This window comes from Momordica charantia (assembly GCF_013281855.1).
Source record: "Momordica charantia cultivar OHB3-1 chromosome 7 unlocalized genomic scaffold, Mcharantia_2.0 BLBB01000007.1, whole genome shotgun sequence".
Lineage (NCBI taxonomy): Eukaryota > Viridiplantae > Streptophyta > Magnoliopsida > Cucurbitales > Cucurbitaceae > Momordica > Momordica charantia.
The window spans coordinates 452,331-462,596 of NW_028275165.1; the positions used below are offsets into that span (position 1 = coordinate 452,331).

The 10,266-nt window shown below is 37.6% G+C and overlaps 1 protein-coding gene across 2 annotated transcripts; it reads left to right on the plus strand.

The window, feature by feature from the left end:
• The first annotated feature begins 1,290 nt into the window (after positions 1 to 1,290).
• Positions 1,291 to 9,991, plus strand: LOC111017507 (GYF domain-containing protein). 2 transcript variants are annotated; one of them, XM_022293280.2, is made up of 12 exons: positions 1,291 to 1,602; positions 2,326 to 2,388; positions 2,463 to 2,536; positions 4,191 to 5,051; positions 5,148 to 5,241; positions 5,328 to 5,396; positions 5,483 to 5,635; positions 5,734 to 6,504; positions 6,585 to 8,804; positions 8,898 to 8,952; positions 9,145 to 9,284; positions 9,368 to 9,991. In XM_022293280.2, exons 1-12 carry the CDS (start codon positions 1,527 to 1,529, stop codon positions 9,688 to 9,690), a joined length of 4,899 nt encoding a protein of 1,632 aa, XP_022148972.1. In that variant the 5' UTR covers positions 1,291 to 1,526; the 3' UTR covers positions 9,691 to 9,991. The 2 variants fall into 2 exon arrangements, with proteins under 2 accessions (XP_022148972.1, XP_022148971.1); XM_022293279.2 differs by having other exon boundaries at positions 1,292 to 1,602; positions 9,362 to 9,991.
• The last annotated feature ends 275 nt before the right edge of the window (positions 9,992 to 10,266 follow it).

Genomic DNA, 10,266 nt, shown 5'->3' on the forward strand with positions numbered 1-10,266 from the left:
CATATCTCGAATACTAGGTTTGTAACATTACCATTCCACAATTTTACAAAATTGAATAATAGTATCTGTCAAGCAATCTTCAAGAATGAGCATATTTACTCTGAAAGATGAGTGTATATTAAGTACTTGGATTTTTTTTGTTACTATTGTTATTTTTCTAATTAGTGTGTTTTTTATTTGGAATGTTTCTTTTTTTAGCAATTTTATTTAGTTTAGGATTTGGACTTTTTTTTTGTTACTAATGTTTTTTATTGTTTAGTGTATTTTTTTTATTTGGAATGTTTTTTTTAGAAATTTTATTTAGAATATTTGTTTAAAATATAGATAATTACAAGCTCATGTTCTTATTGTTGAAAAAAAAAAAACAATCATAGAAGTCAGTATATAAAAAAATGTTTAATTAATAAATTAATTATAAACAATAATTTGTATAGAATCGTAAAAGGTGGAATATAAAACTTTTGGTCATTTTATTTTCTAATAATATAATTTGAAGAATTTTTCTTTAATAATTTTAATTATAATATAAAATTAAATCAATAAAATAATTTAGTTTTAGTTAAAAAATTCAACATATACAATAAAATATCAGTCCTAAACAAATATTTAATAAACAAACAAAATATTAAAAAAATAAAATAAAGGACTCATATTAGGTTGAAATAATTTAAAAATAAAAATATTAAAATACCTATTTACTTTTTTATTAATATATAATTTTTTCCTTTACTTTTAATTTATTTATTTATAAAATATATCATTAACAATTAACTATAAATAATATATTTTAAAAATAATATAAATAGTACATTTTATTATTAGTAATTAGCTGTCAATAATAATAAATATATATAAAAATTAATCTTAATTACTTTTTAAAATAATTATACTTAAAATATTTTACGTGAAATTATATAAAATTTAAGTTACCTTATAATTAAAAAAAATTTATACGTGCATTGCACGTGGTAATACACTAGTGTAAATAAGTATCTAAAACAACCCTTCAAAAACAATATCTCTATATTTAATTTGGAATCTAAGAAGGAGTATATTAAAACCATTTTCTCGATACAATAGCTTTCGGGCTGGCCCAGCCCAGTTCAGTTGTGTGTTTGAGCAGGCCCAGCCCAGATTTCGAAGCGCCCAGCCCAATTGGTGCTCATCGAAAAGAAATTCCAAATTATTAAAGAGTATATACAGAGCAGCGTTTTTAAAAATAAAAAATAGTAATTAAAAGAAAAGAAAAAAGGGGAAAGAGAAGAAATCACATTTACTTGGTTAGTTGATTTAGGTGTTGCGACCACCCAAACACAAACCCTCCTTACCCTTTTCCTTCATCTTCTCTCTCACAGAGCTCTCTCTCTCTCTCTCTCTCTCTCTCCCTCTCCTCTGCAACAGTTTCACCATTGCTCCTCAAACCCCTAGATTTTCTCATACATACGCTCTTCGCTCTTCGCTCTTCGCTCTTCGCTCTCCCTCACTTCTTCTCCATATCCCCAAACAAATCCCCTTCTTCCACCGCCATGGCTGACCCCAACTTCGATCTCCCCGACGATCTTCTCTCCTCTCGCCCCTCCGATCACTCCTGGACTCCCAAAGGTACTCCCAATCTTCTCTATCTTCTTTCTCTATTTATTAATCGCTCTTGCCGCTCTCTTTTCTTTGATCCCGATTTGATTCCTTTCACTTAATGTCTCTTTTCTTTATTTCGTTTTTTGATCTGACCCCTCCCGCTTTCCTCACGGATTCTAATTCCTCTCTTCCCACTTCCTCAATTAGGGTTTTGTGTGATTTTCGGCTTTCCCTCCAGATCGCCTGCCGTTCTTATCGTTGCTTCAATTTTGTTTTTCACTGTTCTCCATGATTTGCTGCTCCGTTTTTTGTTTTCTTTTTCTTTTTGGTAATTCGAACGGGGGAGGAGGGGATTGCATCTACTGCACTTTAGGTCGTAATCGAATAAATGTGCATTTTCTTTTTCTTGGGCTTCGGCTAGTTTAATTTCGTTCGTACATCTTTGGATATTCGTTGTTTTACGATGGCAATTCCAATCCTCTGGAGTTCACCTCCTTTTAATGTCGTAATTGAAATTCGTGTCATGGGGTTTAGCAGTCTTGACTGAAAAGATAACTACGTTGGTGGCCAATTTTTGAACTATTTTGTATTTGTTTTTCTCCCATAGAGGTTTAGATGGCCGATTCTTGCAGTTTCTGTATTTTTTCGTGGTTAAGCAGGATATACTGCCGCCTTAGTGATTCTTGTGTTATGTATTACGTATTTATTGCCTATTAATGACTGTTGCAAACACATTTTTCCTTACGCAAGTGGAAGCTTCTGGAGGGAATGATGAGGAGAAGGGACTCGCGGCATTCCTTGATGAGTCGAAAGGTAGCTCACCATTCTTAACAATGCTAACATTTATCCTGTGAATGTAACTATGCTAACATGCTCACATGCTGCAGATCCAGTGGCATCAGAGAGCAGCATACCGCTGTCCCCTCAATGGCTATATGCCAAACCCAGTGAAACTAAGATGGTAATATTTTGACTTGTTTGGCATAATTTCATTTATTTTCCTTTCTGTTGTGCTGTTGGAGTAGTTATGTTTACATGTTTTTGGTTCCAGCTTATACCCTTAAACGTTTACTCTGCAATGATTTTTCTTGATGAAGTCTTTAAAAACATTTTTGTATATGTGGAGTTCCAGAAGTAAGGAATTGAACAGCAAATTTTATTTTGTCACGTTCCCCTTGTGCTTCCAACCCAAAGCATTGTGCTCAAATGCTTGTGTATTTTTGTTCCATAAAAAATAAACTGCCTTGTTGTTGTTGACGATGATGTAATCTTTTTGTTTTGGTTGATTTCAAGATGTGATCTACATGTTTCTGTCACCTGAACTGTTTTTCAAGAGGTAGAGGAGAATATGCTTGAGCAAACTTGAAATATTCTCCTATTTTTTTTGGAAATGATGAGGTAGTCTTAACAGGAAACCTGAAGATTAATAATATATATTAGCACCAAGAGATAGCCATTGATAATACGCCTGGAATTTTTAGTCATATTTAGAAATAGTCTTTAAGTTTGAAAATAAAACACAAAAATGTTATTGGGCACTATAAATTTTTAAGAAGTCTTCAAGAAAAAAAAAAGAGTGCAAAAGAGGGAAATGAAATAATATTTTGCCATTTGCATGTGTTTTATTTGATGTATTCTAAATTGACTATTCATTTTGTAACTATAATTGTTTTTAAAAGTATATCTTGACTTAAATATGCCATATTAAATTAATATGTAAAAGAAACAGATAAAAACATGATAACATAAGATTTTAAAAAAATAAAATTAAGAAACTGTTTTATAGAAGATAAGTTTGTAAAACTATTATTATAAACAATTTTCAGAAATCCAGTCAGCCTCTTAGCTTGCACAGACTATATCATAGTTTGGATATGGAGATTGAAGCTACTTAGGTGTTTTTCTCGTCTCAATATCTCTACTGAATCTTCAAACCTAAAATTTGGATCAATAGAAATATGATGGAAATTCCCTGTCTCCCTACACCCTCAAGTTGCTTATAGAAACAGATTTTTACTCCTCATGAAAGTTTTTTATGACGACATTTCAAATTAAAGTGGGTTCTTACTGATCTAATAATTGTAGAATTCCTCCCACCACGATAAAATATTTCCAGCTGTTCTCAAGCTGTTAGCTGATCTTTGAAGTTTCACTTCAAGATTTTTTTGTTGGAATAAACAAGATGTCATGAACCATGATAAATTCTCTCTTGCTCTAACCTTGAAAAGTTGGAAAAGATTGTAATATTGTTGGTTACTTTCTATTAGTTTTGAACTTTTTCCTGAGAATGTCTCTCTGTTTCATATCTTAAACCAAGGTTCTCCTATCATTTACTATGTCTTTGTGCTTTACAAATTTCAACATATGGTTGTTCTTCTATTATTCTTAGTCTTCGTTGAAAAACACAGCTAACATGTGGACTGAAATTGAAATCTTGACAAATTTGGTTCTGGTCACACACAGGTTGTATGGTTGTAGTTGTAGCTGTCTGTCCATAAGGAGCATATTTTAAGCATTAAAACAACTTTTATGCAATCCTTTTGAGGAAATTGAACTTGCATAGAGTGTGGATTAATCTCTTGCAGTAAATAAGCATTCTGTTAAATGTTGAACAGGAAATGCGTGCTCCAACCCCAGTGTCCCTTGCTAACTCCACTGATCTCAATCAGAAAGAGGGTTGGCGTCCAGATGGGTCCGAGGACAAGAAGGATTGGAGGAAAAATACTTCTGAGAATGAAAGTGGCCGCCGTTGGCGAGAGGAAGAGAGAGAAACTGGCTTACTTGGTGGTCGTCGAAGGAAAACTGAGCGCCGCATTGACATATCATCTAAGGAGACATTGGAGAGTAGAGTCCTGCCTAATTCAGACAGATGGCATGATGGCCGTACTTCTGGGCATGATAGTCGTACTTCTGGTCATGATGGACGACGCGACAGCAAATGGACATTGAGGTGGGGACCGGAGGACAAAGATAAGGAATCACGGACGGACAAGCGATCAGATGCTGATAAGGAAGATATTCGCAATGACAGTCAATCAGTGAGTAGCAATCGCCCTGCCTCTGAGCGGGACTCTGATTCACGTGATAAATGGAGGCCTCGCCATAGGATGGAAACCCATTCTGCTGGCTCAACTTCGTCTCGTGCTGCACCTGGGTTTTCACTTGAGAGAGGACGGGGAGATGGGTCTAATTTAGGATTTGCAATTGGACGAGGAAGGTCAAGTACTATTGGGAGATCATCTACTGGTCCCACAGGAGTTCCACACTTGGATAAGATTGAAAATGTTCCTGGGAAACCAAGATACTCATCTCATGCTTTTTGTTACCCCAGGGGTAAGCTTCTTGACATATATCGGAGGCAAAAACTCAATCCATTGTTTTCAGCTCTCCCCGATGATATGGATGAATTACAGCATGTGACTCAACCTAGTGTCGTAGAACCATTAGCTTTTGTTTCTCCAGATGCTGAGGAGGAGGTAACTAATGACTCTTTTGACATGTTGGATTACAGTAAATCTACTGTATGTTCTAATTACTATTATCATCGAGACGGTGTCATTTGTGTCATGCAGGCTATCCTGGGTGACATATGGAAGGGGAAGATCACAAGTAGTGGGGTCTTATACAATTCATACAAAAAGGGGAAGCCAACTGAATGTGTTTTAGGTATTTGCTAATTAATAGCTGTGGTATCCGTCCATTTATTATTTTGTAAGAAACTAGGAACTAATCTTTGTTGAAATCTTATCCAGGAGATGTAGACTGCATAGAGGGAGATGAGGCTGAACTAGAATCAACTGTAACATCGGAGAATGTAGCAGGTATTGAGTTTGATATCCAAGTTTTATCTACTGCTAACTTGTTTGTCCAAATCTCACTATATGTTTCCTTTTTCTAATTATCAAAGATGATCGATATACTGAACAAAAATGGAGTGCCATTGCTGCAACTCCAAATGATGATACTGCTATTCCTACTCATGAAATTGACGATGCACGTCAGGATGCTGGTGACAGGACGCTGTGGAGTCGTCCTTCAGTGATGAGGGATGTCCTTGATGGTTAGGCTTTACATCCTATGACAGATAATGAATATGAAATAGCTTAGCATTCATCTGTAACTGAAAGCATCTTTACATTCTAAATTTCTATGAATTAGGAAAATATACCAGCCATAAGGAAGAGGAAGAAAGGTCCCATGCAGCTGTTTCTGTGTTCGGCTCAGATGGGCCGACTCACACAGTTCCTACCGTAGCTTCCCAACGTGGGATGGAGATTGGTGGTGGACACCCTGCTAGTCAGCTAAATTTTGGTGTGAATGGGCGAGCAGATTCTGATCATAAAAAGCCTCATAACTTTAACGAAGTTGAGTTTGCAAATTCTCTTGACGTCAGATCCAAGCTTCCTGATGATCCTAGTTCAATTTTCTTTATTCCCTTCTCTGAGAAAAATCCAAATAAAGGTTCTGATGTGAAGTGTGAGGAGTTGAGTTTGTTCTATCTTGATCCTCAAGGAGTTATCCAGGGGCCGTTTATAGGGGCTGACATCATTTTGTGGTATGAACAAGGTTTCTTTGGGTTGGACCTGCCAATCAGGTTGGCAGATGCCCCTGAAGGAACCTCATTCTGTGAGTTGGGGGAGCTTATGCCACATCTGAAAGTTAGAGAAGGAAGTGTTGATTGTGCTGATACAAAATCTCTTTCAGGCCTGTCTGGGGCCTCGGGAGGAATAATGGAGACCAGTTTACCTTCTAAGCATCCAGCTCTTGATATGAATGATGCATCCACAACAAATGAGGTTCGTCGGTCACTGGCCGAATTACATAGCTTCTCCAATCAACACATTCCATCTGGAATGTCCGACACTGAAGCACCATTTCAATTGCATTCCAAGGGTCCAGGCTTTCATGATGTTGTTGCACAGGATGAAGGTTTGTTGTGTTCTTTACGATGTTGAACTGTGTTAATTTTGTTTAATTAATTTGTCATGATATTTTTTCTGTTTTTCCAGAAATTGTGTTTTCTGGAAGACCTGGAAAAGCTGGTTATCAAATTCCAAACTCTTCTGGAGTACTTCCTTTGGTGAATTCTATTAGCCAACCTTCTCTTTTAAATGAGTTGACAGATTGCAGTGTGCCTGTTCAGAATGAAAATAAGTTGCACCCTTTTGGATTGCTGTGGTCTGAGCTGGAAGGTACAAATATGAAACCAGTTGAAGGCACAAATCCGAAACATGCCAAGCCAGTTAATATGCCTTCAAGCATGGGAAGAACTGCTCCATTAGTTGGGAAGGCAGAAGCATCTCTCAATGCAGAGACTTGGCTCGATGTTTACAGAAGAAGTATGCACTCTGACCAGAGTGTATACCAGGATGCAAATGTTGCTCATTCCCTTCCACATATAGAACAAGAATCCAATAGGTTTGATTTGGTGGCAGATCAACTAATGTCGCATCAGTATCAACAGGCTCTCCAACAGCGGAATTTGTTATCTCACACTAATGAAGCTGCCTTAGATCATCATATGCAACAGCAGAATCTTCTTCACCAGCAACTATTGGCTAATAGAACTACTCCTGATATTGATCATTTCATGAACCTTCAGTTGCAACAACAACAGCAGCGGCAGCTGCAGCTACAACATCAATTGCAGCAGCAGCAGTTGCAGCAGCAGCAAAAACTTTTGCAGGAACAGCATCAATCTCAAGTCCAACAGGTGCTGCTTGAACAGTTGTTGCGTCGACAAATTCACGAGTCAGGCCTTGGGCAGTCACATATTGATCCAATTAGAGCCAATAGTGCTCTTGATCAGGCATTATTAGAGCAACGATATTTACATGAGCTACAGCAACAGTCTCATCATCAACAAAGATCTCTTGATCCATCTTTTGAGCAGCTTATTAAAGCAAAGTTTGGTCATCTGCCACCACAACAAGAACATCAAAGAGATTTGTCTGAATTAATATCTCGGGCTCAGCATGGACAGATGCAATCCTTGGATCATCAAATTCTCCAGCAGGAGATGCTACAGTCAAGACAGTTGTCTATGGCATTAAGGCAGAGGGCCAATATGGAGGACAAGAGACATGTTGGGGGTCCTATCTGGCCAGAGGATGAGGCTGATCAGCAGTTTTTCAGGGGACATGCCGGTGGTCAACGTTTACCATCTTCAGGGTTTGATTTATACCAGCATCAACAGAGGCAATCTCATGTAGATCAGCTGAGTCACCTTGAGCGCAATCTTTCATTTCAAGATCGGCTTAGGCTAGGTCTTTATGAGCCTGCTTCACTTCCACTTGAGAGGTCAATATCCTTTCCTGATGTTGCTCAGGGGATGAATCTGGATGTTGTTAATGCTATGGCTCGTGCTCGTGCTTTAGAATTGCAAGAATCCAGTGCACATAATCCACCTGGTGGTCAGCTGGGGCAATATGCACCTGGTGCCATTCCACAGAATCCTCACCACCCTCTAGTCAGTAACCAATTTCATGTTTCGCATTTTGATGGAACTGAAGGCAGCTGGTCTGAGAAAAATGAGCGGCTTGGAAATGATTGGATGGAGTCTCGCATTCAACAACTGCACATCAATGCTGAGCAACAGAAAAGGGAGTTGGAAGCTAAAATGATTTCTGAAGATCCAACTTTATGGATGTCAGACGGGTTTAATGATGAAAAGTCAAAGCAGTTATTAATGGAACTCCTTAATCAGAAATCTGTGAATCAATCTACAGAACCCTCGGATGTAGGAAATGGAGCACCCTTCAATACTACATCATCTGGTCTCTTTGCTGGACCAGGCTCTCTGGATCAGTCGTTCATTCTTCATTCAGGCAAGGAAAGAGGGTTGAACAACTCATTGCCAGTGGGGTCTTATGTTTCTAATTCATATGAACCACTGGAAGATGAGCATCCTGGCAGCTTGGCAAGCAATGAAAAGGTGCCATACAGGCCCGATTCTGGCTCTGTTGTCAAGGGAGTTTCACTTTTGGGTGGTCTTAAAACTAATGGTGCAATTAACAGTGCTAGTTCTAGCTTGGCCGGAAACCTTTCTATGAATAAAGAAGTCTTAGAGGTGGAGGGCAGGAGTCGTGGACTGAAAGGTGAGGGTTTGATGAAGACTCAGACTTTTCAAATTCAAGAAAGCATGCTTGAACAAGGGGCATCTGCTGATCATGGGGATTTTTCAATAGATACTCATACCCTTAGTCGGCACTCTTCTGTTGGTTCTGCTGGTATTATTTATTCTCTCTCCCCTAAAAACTCTCTTTTCTTGTTCTTAATTCCATTATGAAGGTGCATTCTTATGTTTTGTCTTGGAAATGTAGGCTTTCACAATGAAAAGATTGCTAATACGTTTCCAGAAGAGATTGCTAAAGACCCGTAAGTTCTTATTCCTCAAGAATTTTTTGTCCGTACTTGGGAAAAAACCTTTCTTCGGTAGCATTAAACTTACTGACCTGCTAGTGTCTATGGTTCCTTTTATAAATCTCACCATTCAATATCTTCGTTAGATCAGTTGCTTTAAGGTTCTCTGAATTTATCATAAAATTGTTAATTAAAATCTTCTGACAGGGTGACCATTCACAATAAAGATAATACATTATTGAAACGCCCTCCTGTCTCACGCTCTTCAGCATCCCAGGATGGATTGTCTGTTCTGGTTTCTGAACCAGTTGCTAGAGGGAAGAATTCGTTGAGCAATGTTGCTGATGGTAAATAATATGCGATCCATTCTGTTATGTTCTTGATCTGTTTTTCCCCCAACTTAATCTGAGACTCATCTTAAAAGTTTTAGGAGGAAGACCCGACCCAACTGCTATTTTGGTGAACCAAGAAAACATGGGTGCTGTAAAGAAAGAGATGCGCTTCCGACGCTCTTCTTCTTGCAGCGATAGCGACGTATCAGAGACATCATTTATCGATATGCTGAAGAAGACAGCTCCACAAGATGCCCATTCGACAATGAGTGGAGTCTCGGAGCCATCGGATGGAATGCAGGGAGGGAAAGGTGGGAAAAAGAAAGGGAAGAAGGGGAGACAAATAGACCCCGCGTTACTCGGTTTCAAAGTCACCAGCAACCGGATTATGATGGGTGAAATTCAACGCTTAGACGATTAGAGACCCGATAGAAATTGAATTTTTTTTTTCTTTCTTGTTCCAATCATTTTTGTAGAATGTGCAGTTTCTTCTTTCCTTGTTTTTAACCCTCTTTGTAAGTTGCTGTATAGGTTTTTAGAGGTAAAAACATGTGCAGGTATGTATTCTTATTCTTTTTTCTTTTTCCCAGCAGTTGTAAATGATCAAATTTGAGTTGAATTGGTACCACACAGATTAATGTGCTGCTCAAATACCAAACCTTTGTACAGAAACTTCAAAGAGAGTTGAGGGGAAATCGCTAAAGATATCAAAATTGGTTGAATTACAACGCTTTTTACGCTTTCTTTAATATGTTCTTGCGGTCTTTAGATATTGGTTATAATAGGAATTTATCTTCATAAGTTATCTACAAAGTTCAATCTTATTTCTCAACTTAATTTCAAGGGAATAGAGTTGCAATAAATGAGTTTGAAGGTCTGCTCAAAGGTGTTTTTGGAATGTTTATGAAAGATTAAAGGTAAAAGATAATATTCAAACTTTTGAAAGGATAAAGGTCTCTTTGAAACAAATGACAAAGTTGGTAGGTATTTTTTTTTT